Source organism: Capricornis sumatraensis, chromosome 1 (genome assembly GCF_032405125.1).
Source record: "Capricornis sumatraensis isolate serow.1 chromosome 1, serow.2, whole genome shotgun sequence".
NCBI lineage: Eukaryota > Metazoa > Chordata > Mammalia > Artiodactyla > Bovidae > Capricornis > Capricornis sumatraensis.
Window position 1 is genome coordinate 225,410,936 of NC_091069.1, and position 18,722 is coordinate 225,429,657.

At 37.7% G+C, this 18,722-nt stretch overlaps 1 protein-coding gene across 1 annotated transcript in view; it reads right to left on the reverse strand.

Moving 5' to 3' along the window:
* Window positions 1–18,722, reverse strand: part of CPB1 (carboxypeptidase B1) — a 39,229-nt gene that overhangs the window by 12,723 nt on the left and 7,784 nt on the right. The window contains exons 3-9 of the mRNA XM_068972352.1: window positions 16,767–16,891; window positions 8,387–8,486; window positions 8,197–8,298; window positions 7,250–7,351; window positions 4,283–4,393; window positions 4,106–4,196; window positions 2,747–2,949 (exon numbers count right to left, since the gene is read on the reverse strand). Of these exons, the coding sequence (XP_068828453.1) occupies window positions 2,747–2,949; window positions 4,106–4,196; window positions 4,283–4,393; window positions 7,250–7,351; window positions 8,197–8,298; window positions 8,387–8,486; window positions 16,767–16,891 (834 nt within the window). The remainder of the gene's footprint in view (window positions 1–2,746; window positions 2,950–4,105; window positions 4,197–4,282; window positions 4,394–7,249; window positions 7,352–8,196; window positions 8,299–8,386; window positions 8,487–16,766; window positions 16,892–18,722) is intronic.

Genomic DNA, 18,722 nt, shown 5'->3' on the forward strand with positions numbered 1-18,722 from the left:
CGAATATTCATTAGAAGGACTGATACTGAAGCTGAAACTCCAATATTTGGCCACCTGATGTGAAAAACTGACACATTGGAAAACACCCTGATGCTGGGAAAGATTGAAGGCAGGAGAAGGGGATGACAGAGGATGAGATGGTTGGATGGCATCACCGACACTATGGACATAAGTTTAAGTAAGCTCCAGGAGTTGGTGATGGACAGGGAGGCCTGGCATGCTGCAGTCCATAGGGTTGCAAAGAATTGGACATGATTGAGTGACTGGAGTGAGCTGAACTGAACTGATTTAAGATGCTAGGCAGAAGTTTAGTCATAGAAAAAAAAAACTGTTGGCAATTTACTTTTAACTCAATCTGTGATATAAGTGCAAATAAGTTTTGTATCTTATCATGCTAAGTATGCATGCATGCGTGCATCTTATCACATATCTTACCATGCTCTAAAAAATATAGGAAATAGCATGTCCTTTTCCTTGAATTTATTAGATTTGTGACTATACATATAAACCATCCAAAGTTAGATTATTTTGTAGTTTGTGTTTTCTTTTTGAGAATTCATTATGAATATTTTACTTTTGTATAGTTCTGTTTCACTTCTGTAGAATTTAAAAACAATCTTGAAGGATATAATTTCTAGTATGTATTTTTTTTTTATTGCCTCTCTTTCCTTGATTTTAAACGGAGAAGTGATTCTTAGAGAAAAGTATTAGTGGATCACAATCTCTGGAGGGACGTAGCAAGAAATTTTTTTGAGATTCTAATGGTAGAACTAACTTGATTCTTTTTCTAAAGGACAATTTATAGACTTTTAGAGCAGTCCAGATACTAGGTTTTTATTGTATGGAGCCAGTGGGGCAAGAAAGTTTTCATCATTAAAAGAGTTTAAACTTACTCCTCAAATAAGAACTATTGCAGCATTGTGAAGCAGTTCCATTCCAAAGAACACTTTAAGCTTTTCTGTTAGCATTAGTCTTTTAGTGTTTATATATTTAAAACTAGTTATTAAGCAAACTGGATATATTAGCTATTGTTACATTTAATGTGGTTTATAATTTTAATTTTAATATTTTATTTAGTAACTCATTAGTGCTTAGTTTTTATGGCTTTGCCTTTTTCTCTTTTGGTGTGGTACAGTTTAAACATATTCACATGAATTAAACAAGCAACGTACCCCCACTTCCTCTCCTCTGGTGGCCAGAAATCTAGGACTGAAATGAGGAGCTAACCACAGTCATCTTTGGGACAGCAGGCCTGTGAGCACCCACTGTTGAGAATACTCACAGACTGAGCATTATTGGAAAACTGAAATATTTAATGGTTCCAACTAATGATGTTCTCCTTTGTTTTTTGGCTACAGATAGGGAAAATGGGAAGGTTTTTGAAAAATAGCACTTCTTTCTTTTTCTTTTTTTTTTTTTTTAAAAGAAAAGGACCTGGCCAACTATTAGCTATCAGTTTTCTAAGAGGTTGAGTTATTTTTCCGGTTTCCTCTTCACAAGATATTTACAGCATTACATATTTTATTTGGCCTCTGAAAGACCGAACCTGAAAGTACAAAACAACAATTTCCAGTTGATTAAGTTTTGGGTCTTTGAATTTTTGCATTTAGGTAAGCCAAATATCTATGTCATTTTCTAAGTGAAATAGTTTATTTTTTGGCATAAGTCAAATGCTTTAAATCTTATACTTGTTCTTTTAGATCATTGGTTCCAACTTCTAATAGTCAGTTGTTCATAATTTAAAAAAAGTTGTTGAAGGAGTCACATATGCTTTTTTTTAAAACAATTATGCAGATATACTATATTTAACATGAATATTATAAAACTTATTATTTAACTTTTCACATGGTTGTATCTTGACTCTCCAACAAGATTGCTAATTTTTAAGGCAAGGATACTTAATTTTTTCTCATATCTAGTAAAGACCTATTCACATCATTTGTTCACTGATTGATTTACATCTGTGTCTCACCTAATCCAACAGTGAAATGGGCATTTTAGGATTAGCTAATGCCCATTTCACTGTTGGATTAGGTGAGACACAGATGTAAATCAATCAGTGAACAAATGATGTGAATAGGTCTTTACTAGATATGAGAAAAAAAAAATTAAGTATCCTTGCCTTACTCTGTCTGTCTAGGGCTTCCCTTGTAGCTCAGTCAGTAAAGAATTTGCCTGCAGTGCAGGAGACCCGGGTTTGATCCCTGGGTTGGGAAGATCCCCTGGAGAAGGAAATGGCAGCCCACTCCAGTATCCTTGCCTGGAAAATCTCATGGACAGAGAAACCTGGTGGATTGCAGTCCTTGGTGTCGCAAAGAGTCGGGCACGACTTAGCGACTAACACACACACACACATACTCTGTCTATGTATGTCAAATCCAGTTCGAGACAGCTTGATAACAGTAACTTTCTGATGAAGATTATGTATGAAGTGAAGGAACTTTGTTGCTTACCCCAGATGCATCTGAAATCATCATATGTATCAGCGTTGTGGTGAAGCAGCAGGAAGTGGAACTCTTATTGTTTGGAAGATTAGTGAATGAACCATATGTTGGGGATCATTCTCTGCATGAGAATCATATTTCTTCTAGCCAGTATATCTAGCCAATTTCAGATTCCTTGTAAATCTGTTTTGCTGTTGTTACCAAAGATCAACCATGGACCTTCCAGAAATTGTATAATTTTTTCCCCCAGGAATAGAAAAAAACAATAGCAAAATACTGGATCTACCACCACGATGACTTACCAGCTCAACGTTGTTCTTGGGGAGTTTGTAATCATAGGAGTAAGGATAGAGCATCATCTGAGAGTAAGAGTGGATTGTCAGATATGCTTTGATGGAAGAGAGGTGGTTGCGGATGAAATTAGCCACAGCCTTGGTCTCTTTTTCAGACTCTGCTGCAGATCCACAGTAAGTTTCAGCACAGGGGTTGTTAGAGGCTCCAATACCTGGAAAAACATGATGCTGTTAATGGCAAGTGGTCATCCACTGATGTTCCTACAGGACGTGTTTCAAAATTTCAAACTACAGTGTTAGAGAGTTAAAAAAATAAGTTGTTTTGACAAGTGTTTTTATAATCATCCCATATATGTATACATTATAAAGTATGTATACTTTCAGTTACAAGATTATGGTGCTTTTAAGCTAACAGGGTAAAAAGTTGCATGTGGAATCACCAATATGTCCCTGTGTGCATGTGTGTGTGTGCTCAGTATCGTCTGATTGGAACCCATGGACTGTAGTCCACCAGGCTCCTCTGTCCATGGAATTTCCCAGGGAAGAATACTGGAGTGGGTCCCTCCTTGGGACCTTCCAGTTAGGGATCAAACCCACATCTCTTGCATCTCTTGCATTGACAGGCAGACTGTTTACCACTGGTGCCACCTGGGAAACCCTAATGTCCCTCAGTTCAGTTCAGTTGCTCAGTCGTGTCTGACTCTTTGCGACCCCATGAATCGCAGCACGCCAGGCCTCCCTGTCCATCACCAACTCCCAGAGTTCACTCAAACTCAAGTCCATCAAGTTGGTGATGCCATCCAGCCATCTCATCCTCTGTCGTCCCCTTCTCCTCCTGCTCCCAAACCCTCCCAGCATCTGAGTCTTTTGCAATGAGTCAACTCTTCGCATGAGGTGGCCAAAGTTTTGGAGTTTCAGCTAATATCCCTGTGTAGTACTAAATGATGAAATCAGTAGAGTATAAGAAAACTAATAAGTAGGGGACAAATACCTATGAGAAATTTCTGTGTTACTGTAATCATTTACTGAGAGTTGAATCACGAAATTATAATTCTATCACATTTTTGTTTAAATAATTATTTAATGATGATTTCCTCTAGGTTGTATATCCCACAAATAGTAGGATTATGTCTGGTTTGTTCAGTCTTATGTTTCCAGCATCTAACACAGCTGGGAACACAATAGAATAGGCAATGCATCTTTATTCACTGAATATATAAACTGTTTATTGTCTGTGCTTTTAGAAACCTGGAACTTGAAAGTATAAAATTTTATAGTTTTCCTTGTTTTTGACACTGTTGTGTTTTTCTGTTATTTTACTTCCTATGCTTTTCATGATGCGAGTGAAATGGTCAGCCTGATACTTACTGCACCAACCAGCATCAAAATTTCTGTTGAGGTCTGTGCCAGTGCAAGTAGTTCCAGCATTGGTGGAGCGGGTCTTTCTCCACATTCGGTTCTGAAAGTGCAGTGTATGGTTAGGACAAGTACAACAGAATGGCTAATTTTAATTTTAGCAGCCCCTCTTAGTACTGGTTCTTATACCGTGGTCCAGGTGTAGATGTAGCCGTCAATATTGACCACAGGCAAGACATAAAAGTCTAGCTTGTCGAGAAATTCTGTCATGTGGATCTCACTTCCATAGGTCCGAACAGCCTGTGTGCAAATTACAAAGCAGAATTTTATGGGAAACGGTATGCATTATGCACTGAAATTTACATAGACTGGACAAATGTTGACTCTGATAACAAAAGTGGTTACCCTTTTTGAGGTAGAGATTATTAATATTAATAAAAAGAAAATAGCAAAGTATTACTAATAGTTTTGTTTAAAGTAGTTTCTGATTCTAAGTACTCTTTTATCCACACATAACTCATTTAGATATTATTTTTATTTCAACTTTTTAAAGATGGACAAATTGTAAGAAAATAAAAACTTTTAAGGAACATAAATGCTTATTTCCTTTGAAATAGTAATTGCAATAAATTTTTTTCAAAGTTTGTAGGATATGAGAGTAAGGCCTATTCCTAGTAAGGAATGTCTGTGATGGCTTTGCCTGTTCCTTATACTATCATCTAAAAATTTGTTTGATTTTGATGAGACTTCTTGTAGACGGTCTCACTAGAGGAAGCGTCTGACATGGAAGAAGAACGAAAAGGCCTCCTCCCACTGTGAAGAGAGATCACTCTGATGGGTTTTGGAGAGGCTCTCACTAAGTCTCCAAATTGCATGATGATGGAAGTCTTCTTATTACTCCACTTTCTTGAGAAAGGAGCTCTGTTAAGGGTCTAGCTCTTCCTGCTAAGTGATGAGGACACTTAGGTATGAATGAAGGAGCTTATACTGATTTATTATATTCTCTTAGTCACAGTTCCTCAGCCCCAGGATCATACCAAATTTACCTTCAGCTCTTCCCTAGGCTTGCTTGAATAGATTTAAAAACATTTAAGACTTCTATGTAGTGATGGTTTTTAATTACTCTTTGTGGCTCTACACATGTCTGTTTATTAAAATAATGATGAAGCATGTGCTTTTTAGGTTGGAGGAGGTATAAAGAATGTTTTGTTGGTGGTCTATGATTGGAGGTAACCAAAGTAATGATGAAAGTTCTTTCTCCTAGAGAACAGATGGTGAATGTGCATGCTAAATTGTTTCAGTTGTGTCTGACTCTTTGCAACCCTATGGACAGTAGTCTGCCAGGCTCCTTTGTCCATGAGATTCTTCAGGCAAGAATACTGGGGTGGGTTGCCATGCCGTCCTCTGGGGGATCTTCCTAACCCAGGGGTTGAACCCATGTTTCTTGCATCTCCTGCATTGGTAGGCAGATGCTTTGCCGCTAGTGCCACCTGGGAAGTCCTGTAGATGGTGCAATAACTCACTGAAATTAAATGGCGCCAATCAGACACATAACATGTCTAGAAACCAAGAACCTAATGAATAGATACAGAAAATGCTTTACACAAAAGAAAGTATATTGTATATAATAATATTCTTATATTTTTAAAGTACTTCAATATTTTAAATGCAACTTTACTTTTGAGAAAATTTTAGAAAGTTATAGAAGAGTTGCAAGTATAGGGAATTCTCATATACCCTTCACCCAGGTTCCCAAATGTTGCCATCTTACATAACCATGGTACAATGATCAAAGTGAAGCAATTAATAATGGCTCAGACGGTAAAGCATCTGCCTACAATGCGGGAGACCCGGGTTCAATCCCTGGGTCAGGAAGATCCCTTGGAGAAGGAAACGGCAACCCACTCCAGTATTCTTGCCTGGAAAATCCCATGGACGGAGGAGCCTGGTAGAATACAGTCCAGACAGAATACAGTCTGTGGGGTCGCAAAGAGTCAGACACGACTGAGCGACTTCACTTTCTTTCACTATAAACTATAGACTTTAATTCAGATTTCACTATATTTTTTTTCACTAATGCCCTTTTTCTATTTTAGGATCCAATCTAGGCTCCCATATTGTATTTGGTTGTCATATCTCTTTAGTCTCTTCTTATCTGTGACAATTCCTTTGACTTTTCATTATGACTTTGGCATTGTTAATGAGTACTGGTCTAGGTATTTTACAGAAGGTCCCTCGATTTGAGTTTATTTATTTTTTTAATGATTAGAAGGAGGTTGTGCATTTTGGGAAAGAATACAAAAAAGATGGTTTATCTTCTTAGTACACAATATCAGGGGTTACATGATATTGATTATATCTTACACTGGTGATGTTACTAGTATTGTTAACCTGATCACTTGGTTAAGGTAGTCACTGCTAGGTTTCTCTACTGTAAATTTTGCTTGTGTGATATAGTATAATACATTTTTTGGGAGATGCTTTGATGCTGCAAATAACCTATTTCTCTTTAAACTTTTACCCCATAATTTTTGTATCCATCTGTAGGTTTTCATGAAGTGTTTATTATTATGGTGCTCTAATGATGGCTTGCTGTTTTGCTCATTTGTACATCCATTAGCTGCAATTCTTCTATAAGAAAGAACTGTTCCTTCCTTTTCTTTTTTGACTGAATTATCTTTTTATATCATTTATGTGCTAATGGATATTTAAAAGGATTTTCACATATATCTTACCTTGACCTTTATAAAGGAGTGAAAAACAGTATCATTTACAGTAGGGGCTCCTATGTGTTATTTTCTTTTATTCTGAAGTATACATTGATTATTATCTAGGAGATAATGGTCAAGTTAGTGGATTATCCACAATCACAACTTTTCAATGACCTATTCACTGTACTTACTACCTGTTAGCCTTTTTCCCAAAGGTGGGTGAGAAAATTAAGATGAGTGAAATTCAAATAAATAGAATTTGCTAACTGTTTTAAAATTTTGCCTTATCAAGTTTTCTAGGTGAACTTTATACCTTGGAACTTGGACCTATGATTTTTTTCTGTGCTGCTATTCTATTTTATTATAGCTAATTTATAAGGGATTGATTGAAATAAAAAAAAATACTTTCTACGTTGCTCTGTCAGTAACCATCCTACATACTGACCTCTCTGACAAACCACTGGCAAAATGCAGGGGAAATCCATTCTCTGGCATGGAAACCGCAGTCCATGAAAATGGCAGGCTTATTTGATCCAGGTTTGCCAACCTATTGCAAACAAAAGGAAAAGGAAGACCCTGATTCACCACATTCAGAGGTTAACATTCACTATCTGTCTGGGTTTTGGGCTCCACTGGTGACACTTGACAGCAACAAGAGATATATGCCATGATTAAATTAAAACATAATACTTGCACAGTGTGTTCTTGCCTGTAGACACAGTGTTTGAGCTGGAGGCTCACATGGCTGTTTGTTATTTTTATTAAGCTTGACAAGCTCGTATATTCAGAAGATGCTTGATTATTCTGCTTAATTGTATGCACATAGAGGTTATTTTCTATTGCTATTGTTAGGTGACATGACTAAGACAACTGGATAAGTAATTAGAAGTAATCATGATTGTTGCTAATATTGTAAGTTTTTTTCTTTTCTCCCACTTATTCCTTGTCTTTTTCTTTTTTTCATTAGAATTGCATGATAAAAATGGCATTAGAGGATGACAGTAACAAATTGTTGATATGCTGTGTAATGTTGTCTGATAGACATGAAGTTTATGAACCTCTTTAGCAAATGGATTTGCAAACAACATCTGCGAGAGGAGAATTTCATCAAGGTAGATGATCAATTTACATTGCTTACAGGAATGTGGTTAAATTTATAGGACTTCTCCTATTTTACTGCATTTTTTCCTTTTGGATAAATCAAAATAATTTAAAAATTCACACATGATAAAAGAATCTGGGTACTTTGTTTGATTCCCTGAGGGATTTAGGCAGAGAAAGAGTTATAACAATGCTTGAGATGAACATGTCTGTGAAACAGATGTTCTCTGTGTTAGAATTCATTGATTTAAAGTGCTCAGACATGGCAAAGTTATGGTTAAAAAGGATTACCTTGAGGAGGTATATAGTGTTTCCTAAAAATGTAGTTCCGATGGCACTGCGAGAGATGAGGTCTGGATTTTCAGTGGCGACTTGTTCAGTCCATGCCTCTATCTACCAAATGGAACCATTGATGGATTAATGTGACATTCTCAGTTCAGTTCTCAAGGCAATGTCTGTCTAAATCATGTATACTTCATACCGTTTCCCAATTGTTGTACTTCTCGTAACTGTGTCCAGTAGTGCGGACTCTGCTATCAAACTGAGCCTCCAGCATGGATCTCAGGTTGCTTATCAATACCCTGTAATAAACCAGAGGAAGTGCTCCTGTGAAAATAAGCATGCTTCCTAGTGAACATATGCAACAACCCAGAGTCTCTGCTAGTCAGATGTGTCCTCTGATTATGCTCTTCAACTTGAGCTACTTGTCTCAGAAAGTGAGTAAATCATTGAGAAGGGTACCAAAGAGTATGAGTAAGGCAAGCTCTTCTTTGGCCCAAACTTGTTTGGCTGTTCTTGGACCTTAAATTTGAAAAATGCTTTCCTTGGTACCTGGGGTGCTCTGGGTCAGGGCCTTGGGCTGCCACACAAAAGCATGCCCTCAAGCTTGCCTATGGTCTTTCTTGCTCAAGACTTCCCTTATTTTGGCACTAAAAGTCCCACATCCCAGCAACCTATTCATTCCCAGAAAAACTGGGACATCCAGTCACCTGAGGCCTTTCTTTAGGTTTTGAGAAAAATACCTCGATGCGTGGAAATTCAGAAATATTAATAAGCTTATGAAGCTTTATTAGACAAAAGAACACTGAGTTTAAAGTACCAGCTTCTGCTTGTCTTTCTTTTGGCATGTTTAAAGTAATCTAAGAGTGGTCCTATAGCAAGGTAATATGAAAATTGCTGACAGAAATTTTGAGGCCTGCTATTTCCTAAAATGATTATTCAGGTGGAAGTGTGTATTATAAGAGGCAGGGGTGAAGGTGTGGGTATGTGTGACTTTGACTTTGTAGCTTCTGAGTGGAAAGTGTATTTCGAAGGGACAAAATTTTATGAGCATTAATGTCCTTAGTCATAGCACTGTAAACATTATGGGCAGTAGCTAGCTTGCAGAAACTTCTATTATCCACAGTCAAGCCTTGAAATGTTTTTATTTGACACACAGAGAATTGTAGCCGCACATCAAAAGTCTTCTCCTCTGACTGCCCCAAGGGCATTCTGATGAAGTATGTCAGGGACATTCTCTGAACCTCCCTCCTGGTCTCTCCTTCATTTGGTTAACTTGGGCATGAACTTGCATCTGTTTATGGAAAAATGCAGTAAATCAATACTAAATGGTATGGATTTCCTAGCAAGAAGGAAACACTGTCATAAGGTCTTAACTCTGTTAAGTAGTATTAAAAAAAAATAAAATGGAAAAGGAGAAGAGTTTAAAATTTATTCTGTGGAAAGAAAATTTCCCACTAAGCACAACCATCAGTAATTTGTTAGTGTTTTCCTTTCTACGGCTGCTGCTAGTTAGCACAAACTAAGTGGCTTAAAACAACATGAATTTATTATTTTATGGTTTAGAAGTCCAGCACAGGTCTCGCTGGGGTAAAAATCAATGTGTCCACAGAAATATGCTCTTTTCTGGAAGCTCCAGGGGAGAATCTGATTCCTTGCCCTTCATAGCTTCTAGAAGCTGCCTACATTCCTTGGCTGTTTGCCCTGCTTCATCTTCAAAGCCAGAAACAGCAGCTCAAGACCTTCTCATGTTTCATCACTGTGACCTCCTCTTCTGCCTCTCTCTTCCTCTTGTAAGGACCCTGTGATTACTTTGGGCTCATCCAGAATGCTGCGCTCTGTGCTGTGCTCAGTTGCTCAGTCTTGCCTGACTCTTGCGACTCCTAGCCTACCAGGAGTCTGTAGGCTACCAGGACTGTAGCCTACCAAGCTCCTCTCTCCATGGGATTTTCCAGGCAAGAATACTGACTGGAGTAGGTTGCCACTTCGTGTTCTAAGGGATCTTCCCCACCCAGGGATCGAACCTGTGTCTCCTGCATTGGCAGGTGAATTCTTTACTACAATGCCAGCTGGGAATCCCATTTATTTAGAATAATCTACCTATTTTAAGTTCAGCTGCTTAGCAGCCTTAATTCCATAGCAACCTAATTCCATCTACATTCTTAACTTTTCTTTGCCATTAACATAACACATTCAGATGTTCTAGAGATTGGAATGTAGTCTTTTTTTTAGGAGGGGAGGGCAGTCATTCTGCCTGCTATGGTTAGGAACAATGACTATAATAAGTGTTATAATTAGTTAAGTTAATTATAGCACCCAGTTGGATTGTTAGAAAGTAAGGTAGAATTAGAAAGAATCTAGAGTTAGAAATCAAAAGATCAGGGTCATGGTTTTGCCTCATATGTAGATTGGTTTCAGCAAAGTCACTTAATCTCTGGGCCTTACTTTCATAATTTTTATAATGGAGTATTTGGTTAGCTGGTATTCAGTGTCCTTTTTGGTTCTAAAATGCAACGACCTGACTCAAATTCATAGGTATTGGTCATTTATATAGACTTTTTCAAGGTTTATGAAAAAAAGTTAAACTATAGTAAAGTTGCCAGTTATGGGCTTCCCTGGTGACTCATACCATAAAGAATCTGCCTGCAATGCAGGAGACCCAGGTTTGATCCCTGGGTTGGGAAGATCCCCTGGAGAAGGGAATGGCTACCCACTCCAGTGTTCTTGCCTGGAGAATTCCATGGAAAGAGGAGCCTGGCAAGTTACAGTCCATGGGGTCACAGAGTCAGACATGACTGAGTGACTAACACTTTCACTTTTTCATTTCACCATCTTCATAACCTCCAGGAAAGCAAGTGTCTAGAATAGAGATGGTTTAGGAAAATGATTTTCAAAGGTAACTAAAAACTAAAACCAAGCAAAGCCAAAGCAAGCAAAACAAAAACCTTGAAAACTAAAAATCATCTGTATGTCTTCTTTGGAGAAATGTCTATTTAGTTCTTTGGCCCATTTTTTGATTGGGTTGTTTATTTTTCTGGAATTGAGCTGCATAAGTTGCTTGTATATTTTTGAGATTAGTTGTTTGTCAGTTGCTTCATTTGCTATTATTTTCTCCCATTCAGAAGGCCATCTTTTCACCTTGCTTATAGTTTCCTTTGTTGTGCAGAAGCTTTTAATTTTAATTAGATCCCATTTGTTTATTTTTGCTTTTATTTCCAGTATTCTGGGAGGTGGATCATAGAGGATCCTGCTGTGATTTATGTCACAGGGTGTTTTGCCTATGTTCTCCTCTAGGAGTTTTATAGTTTCTGGTCTTACGTTTAGATCTTTAATCCATTTTGAGTTTATTTTTGTGTGTGGTGTTAGAAAGTGATCTAGTTTCATTCTTTTAAAAGTGGTTGACCAGTTTTCCCAGCACCACTTGTTAAAGAGATTGTCTTTAATCCATTGTAGGTTCTTGCCTCCTTTGTCAAAGATAAGGTGTCCATAGGTGTGTGGATTTATCTCTGGGCTTTCTATTTTGTTCCATTGATCTATATTTCTGTCTTTGTGCCAGTACCATACTGTCTTGATGACTGTGGGTTTTTAGTAGAGCCTGAAGTCAGGCAAGTTGATTCCTCCAGTTCCATTCTTCTTTCTCAAGATTGCTTTGGCTCTTTGAGGTTTTTTGTATTTCCATACAAATCTTGAAATTATTTGTTCTAGTTCTGTGAAAAATACCACTGGTAGTTTGATAGGGATTGCATTGAATCTGTAGATTGCTTTGGGTAGTATACTCATTTTCACTATATTGATTCTTCTGATCCATGAACATGGTATATTTCTCCATCTATTAGTGTCCTCTTTGATTTCTTTCATCACTGTTTTATAGTTTTCTATATATAGGTCTTTAGTTTCTTTAGGTAGATATATTCCTAAGTATTCTATTCTTTTCGTTGCAATGGTGAATGTAATTGTTTCCTTAATTTCTTTTTCTACTTTCTCATTATTAGTGTATAGGAATGCAAGGGATTTCTGTTTGTTGATTTTATATCCTGCAACTTTACTATATTCATTGATTAGCTCTAGTAATTTTCTGGTGGAGTGCAAATCAAGACCACAATGAGGTACCATTTCACACCAGTCAGAATGGCTGCGATCCAAAAGTCTGCAAGCAATAAATGCTGGAGAGGGTGTGGAGAAAAGGGAACCCTCTTACACTGTTGGTGGGAATGCAAACTAGTACACCCATTATGGAGAACAGTGTGGAGATTCCTTAAAAAATTGCAAATAGAACTGCCCTATGACCCAGCAATCCCACTGCTGGGCATACACACCGAGGAAACCAGAATTGAAAGAGACACGTGTACCCCAATGTTCATTGCAGCACTGTTTATAATAGCCAGGACATGGAAACAACCTAGATGTCCATCAGCAGACGAATGGATAAGAAAGCTGTGGTACATATACACAATGGAGTATTACTCAGCCATTAAAAAGAATACATTTTAATCAGTTCTAATGAGATGGATGAAACTGGAGCTGGTTATACAGAGTGAAGTAAGCCAGAAAGAAAAACACCAATACAGTATACTAACACATATATATGGAATTTAGAAAGATGGTAATGATGACCCTATATGTGAGACAGCAAAAGAGACACAGATATATAGAACGGACTTTTGGACTCAGAGGGAGAGGGAGAGGGTGGGATGATTTGGGAGAATGGCACTGAAACATATATACTATCATGTAAGAAATAAATCGCCAGTCTATGTTCGATGCAGGATACAGGATGCTTGGGGCTGGTGCACGGGGATGATCCAGAGAGATGATATGGGGTGGGAGGTGGGAGGGGGGTTCAGGATTGGGAACTCATGTACACCCGTGGCGGATTCATGTCAATGTATAGCAAAACCAATACAGTATTGTAAAGTAAAATAAAGTAAAAAAAAAAAAAATGTAACTCATACAGGGAAAAAAAAAGAAAACTAAAAATGAGTAGGAAGAAACCTTTAAGAAAACAGCTATATTCCAAGATCATCAATTTGAAAGAACAAATCCTGCCTGGTAAGTATAAGCTTCTCTAACAGAATGGCAAAACTAAAAATACAAGAGGAAATGGTCAATGACATCCACTTTCCCTTTATCAAGATTTTCCATTTTCAGTGAACAAGTAAAATAATCATCTAGGTCACATGGCTTCTTAATGGGTGCCCAGAGAAAAGAAATCATAAATTAATTGCTCCCAGCCTCAGGACATTCAATAGATATTTGTATCTAAGACCATAACCATGGTGATTTCTGACCTACCACGAACCAGCTCTAAATGGAGTAGGAAGTAGGGTTTTCACAGCATGTTGCAATATCTTTACTTTTTCATCCAATCTTCAGATTCAAATTAGTTGGGAGAATAAGTGACTACTAGGAGGTTGATGTTTTGTTTGGTACTAAAAGGAGACATTCTGTTAGAGTTATTATTATGTTAAATATTAAACATTTTCATCAATAATCAAAACAAAGAAGCATAATAAAACCAATTAGATTTAAGATGACACCCAAGAGTAAAAGTGTCCTCTAGTAACTTACAAGAGATTTTCAGGATGAGGTTGAAATGTGGTGCTGACTTTTGCCTGAAGGTAGAGGATTGACCTTAAATGAACCCTTCCAGCCCTATGATTATTTGATTTTATTAAATTTAGGATAAAGCACTACTTTAGCTATATTACAAAATATTATTACTAAATAATGAGCTTCTATTCCAGGAGATTAAAACAATGCCTCTTAATGTAACAGGGACTGCATTACAGCTCCAAAGTACAGAGGCATGTACACTATTTTATACTTCTGTATGTTTCTTTTGTAGTGCTATCCAACTTCTTTTTTTTCAAGTATGCATACAAATTAGATAACAGACTCCCAACAAAGCAAGAAACACAATGTCTGAGAAGGAGAGACATGACAGTTTTCTCCCCCTTTTAGATTCCTGAAAATGGAGTATTTGGTCACTTCCCAGACTACACAGCCATTGCCACTGAAGAATATTACTGTGTACACATTGTTATCCAAGGACACTTTACTATTCAGATTTGCAATATGCAGAAACATGTTACAGATAGAGAGCAACAATCAGTCTCTTCCCGGATTGGGTAGGACACAGACCCACCAAAATGTTCTGTCAGCGTTCAGAACCATAAATGTGAGATTTACACCATCTAATTCTTAGTCTTTGTGTACCTAGGGTACAACATAAGCATTTAAAAATATAGTTATTTTTCTTGGTGCACACATTTTGAATTTTTTCCCATGGTAATTCAGAATCTGATTAAAACTACCAACTGATGCAAATCTTGGTGAAGAGAGCTGGAATCACTGAAAAATCTGAAAAGCTGTTTTGGTGAAACGTGTGTAGTAAATGGTTTCTGTTACATAGAAAGTGAAAGTGTTAGTTGCTCAATTGTGCCCGACTCTGCGACCCCATGGACTGTAGCTGGCCAGGCTCCTCTGTCCATGGGATTCTCCAGGCTAGAATGCTGGAGTGGGTTGCCATTCCCTTCTACAGAGGATCTTCTCAACCCAGGGATTGAACCTGGGTCTCCTGCATTGCAGGCAGATTCTTTACTGTTTAAGTCACCAGGGAAGCCCATTATATGGAAAAACTACAAATTCTTGCTGGCAGGAAACCATCTAAATACACATTAGCTACCACACAAGGTAATAATGGGATGCCCAGGGACTGCTTGCAGCCCTGGCAAAGATAATGCTGGTGTGCTTCTACAGGATTTCTAGGGACTTATTATTACTTAATATTTAGAAAATTATAAGCCACTAATGTGCTAAGCAAAAATTAACAAGATCTTAGTCCTCAGGGAATATCCTGTGTTCTACATGAGACAGCATTCATACACAGTTCCCCAAAAGTTTACCTGGTATAAAAGTGCATGAATTTTCTGCCTGTTAAAAAGAGACTGATACCTGATTAGAAGCTGTTCTACCACTTTGTGATCTGAGTAGAATAAGGACATCAATTCAAGCCACTAGGGTTAGCTTATGGTCGCTGATCTTCCTTTTGATTTTCTTGAAGACTTTTAAAGAAACTGTCATCTTTTTGAATATTATTGAAGGCTCCCAAAAGCTAGAATTTTAGAAGTCCTTCCTATTGTAATGAAAAGAGCAAAATTTCACAGACATGAATCTCAATCACATTTCAAAACTTACTGTGTTATAATCTTTGTTTTAAAAAGATAGTCAATTCTTAATGGTCACATTTTGACACTTCCCTCAGGCCGAAGCAGATAGCTAAGCTGTGTGAAGTATGATAATAGGATTAAACAAAACAGTTTCTGTTGACCTTTAAAAGATGTATAATGTCCCTTTTTATACAGTAGTACAAATAGTAAAATAACAGCACTCACAGCGATAACAATGTCAGTTGAAATTTATTTATATATTGTTTAGTTTCATCTTCACAACAGCCCTTTGAAAGTGGTATTATATTTATCTTCACTTCATGAAAATATGATTCTAAGGATCCTTTCTTTATAAAGACAAAGAAATTGAAGCTCAGAAAGATTAAGCAAATTATCCAATGTCACAAAGCCAGGAAGTTGCAGACTCAGGATTTCAGTCTTGTGTATTTTTTTCCCAAAGCATTTGCTTGTTGCATTATGCTTCACCACTTCTCCTGACGGAGGTGAAGATTTTATAGATGATAATTTTGATATCTTTACTGGCATAAATACTAGTCTATATTTTTAAGATGTAAAAAATAATAGAAATTTCTGTTAAAATTTTTTAGGTCAGTTTCTCAAAATGTAATGGAGACTTGTGTTTGTGGTTGGGGATTGCTGGATAAATATTTGGTGGTTCAGGACTGGAGCTGGAGACTGTCTCTTTGCTCCTTGCTGACCCACTCTTTGGAGGAAAAACTCTGCTTTAGACTAAAGACTAAAGTTGAATTTTTCTACTTTAGTCATTTAGTTTAGTTATTTCCACCTTCCCTCAAATGAAGATGGAGGGAAGTTCTAAATCTAAGCATCAAGTCTGTTCTCTGCCTAGAGTGTCATTTTTTTTCCTTGTCTTGTCTGGCTAACTCATCAGTCTTTTAATTCTCAGCTGAGGGCTCCTTCCCTAGTATGGCCCCCTGTGATCCTTCAACTTTATCTATTCCCCTATATCTCTAGCTCTTCACTCTTCTTGACATCTATTAAAGGTATTACAATCCTTTGTTCATTTTCCTCTGAAGGGAGTGAGTCCTATCTTTTTTTCCAGCATTTATTATATGATAGATTGGCGCCCACTATCTATTTGTTGGATCAACAGATGGACAACTGCCTTCACTTAGGAGAACATTGTAAACTAGGATCAGGTCAAATATCTGGCTAAAAATTTGGGATTCTAGAGCCAAGCCTGTTTTTATTAGAGCAATAACTCAACACGAAGTCTCCCAGGCCTAATGTCATAAGACTTGAAATTCAGGGCCAGCTTTGCTGTGACCTTTGTGTGGGGCCCTGAGGAGGCCATTGTCTTGGTCTTATTGTTATCTTCCTGGGATGAGAGCATACATGACAGAGAATTTTCACAACCATAAAACATAAGCTTACTCATATCGTAGTCCGTTCTGCCCCAGAAAGTCTTCCACAGCGACAGTATCTTCTGCTTTAACACGGAAGTCCACTGTACTGTGAGGTTTGATTTGTGTGACTGAATCTGGTTTCCAGAAGTCCATCTGAATAAGGAATAAGACATATTGTATTGGACACCAATAATTCAATGGGTGAATCATCACTAGCAAGCACACTACCCCAGTGAATTATTATGAATCAAATTATCCATGAAATCTCTTATAAATATCTAACTCCTTTATTTGAGTGGACAAAAGTTGGGACCAAGTAGTTGGATGTCAATAAAAGTGTTTACACACACATACATACATAGCATTAATTCTCAACAAGCATGAAGATCATATGATTATCTCCCATAATGGTAGTTAATTGCAGTATTCTATAACTGCTCTCTTCTTTTTACTGATTTTCTAGAGCAATTGCTTATTGGTGATTGCAGTGTTTATGGTAATGGATATATGTGATAAATGAATGATGCTGAATTACTTGGAGCCCAAAATTTAATAGAGAGAAATGGAGCTTTCCTTTTTACTTTTTGATGAATTCTTTTTATGAGTTTCTCTTGGAATTCAGTGCCACACAGATCACACTAATGTGGGAACCAGAGCATCCCTGACCTATGGAGGATCCATCAGGGAGGAAAATTGTAACTTTCCACAGGGGTCATCTTGGCACCATGGACAGAAACAAGATAGTCTCAAGAATCCAATAGTGTGTGACATTTTCATTTGTTCAATTATTTGTCAACAATCACTGAGGACCTACTATGTGACAGATTTTATTTTCTTGGGCTCCAAAAGTGCTGTGGATGGTAACAGCAGCCATGAAATTAAAAGATGCTTGCTCCTTGGAAGAAAAGCTATGACCAACTTAGACAGCATAATAAAAAGCAGAGACATTACACAAAGGTCCGTATAGTCAAAGCTATGGTTTTTCCAGTAGTCATATATGGACATGAGAGTTGGACCATAAAGTTCAGTTCAGTTCAGTTCAGTGGCTCAGTCATGTCCGACTCCATAGAAGACCCCATGGACTGCAGCACGCCAGGCCTCCCTGTCCATCACCAACTCCTGGAGTTTACTCAAACTCATGTCCATTGAGTCAATGATGCCATCCAACCATCTCATCCTCTGTCATCCCCTTCTCCTCTCGCCTTCAATCTTTCCTAGCATCAGGGTGTTTTCCAATGAGTCAGCTCTTTGCATCAGGTGGCCAAAGTATTGGAGTTTCAGCTTCACCATCAGTCCTTCCAATGAATATTCAGGACTGATTTCCTTTAGGATGGACCGGTTGGATCTCCTTACAGTCCAAGGGACTCTCAAGACTGTTCTCCAACACCACAGTTCAAAAGAATCAGTTCTTTGGTGCTCAGCTTTCTTTATAGTCCAACCCTCACATCCTTACTTGACTACTGGAGAAACCATAGCCTTTCCTTGACTAGATGAACCTTTGTTGGCAAGTAATGTCTCTGCTTTTTAATATTCTGTCTTGGTTGGTCATAACTTTCCTTCCAAGGAGCAAGTGTCTTTTAATTTCATGGCTGCTGTCACCATCTGCAGTGATTTTAGAGCCCCCCCCCCCAAATAAAGTCAGCCACTGTTTCCATTGTTTCCCCATTTATTTGCCATGAAGTGATGGGACAAGATGCCATGATCTTAGTTTTCTGAATGTTGAGCTTTAAGCCAACTTTTTCACTCTCCTCTTTCACTTTCATCAAGAGACTCTTTAGTTCTTCACTTTCTGCCACAAGTGTGGTGTCATCTGCATATATGAGGTTATTGATATTTCTCCAGCAATCTGACTGGAGAAGGGAATGGCAAACCATTTCAGTATTCTTGCCTTGAGAACCCCATGAACAGTATAAAGAAGGCTGAGCACCAAAGAACTGAGTCTTTCGAACTGTGGTGTTGCATAAGACTCTTGAGAGTCCCTTGG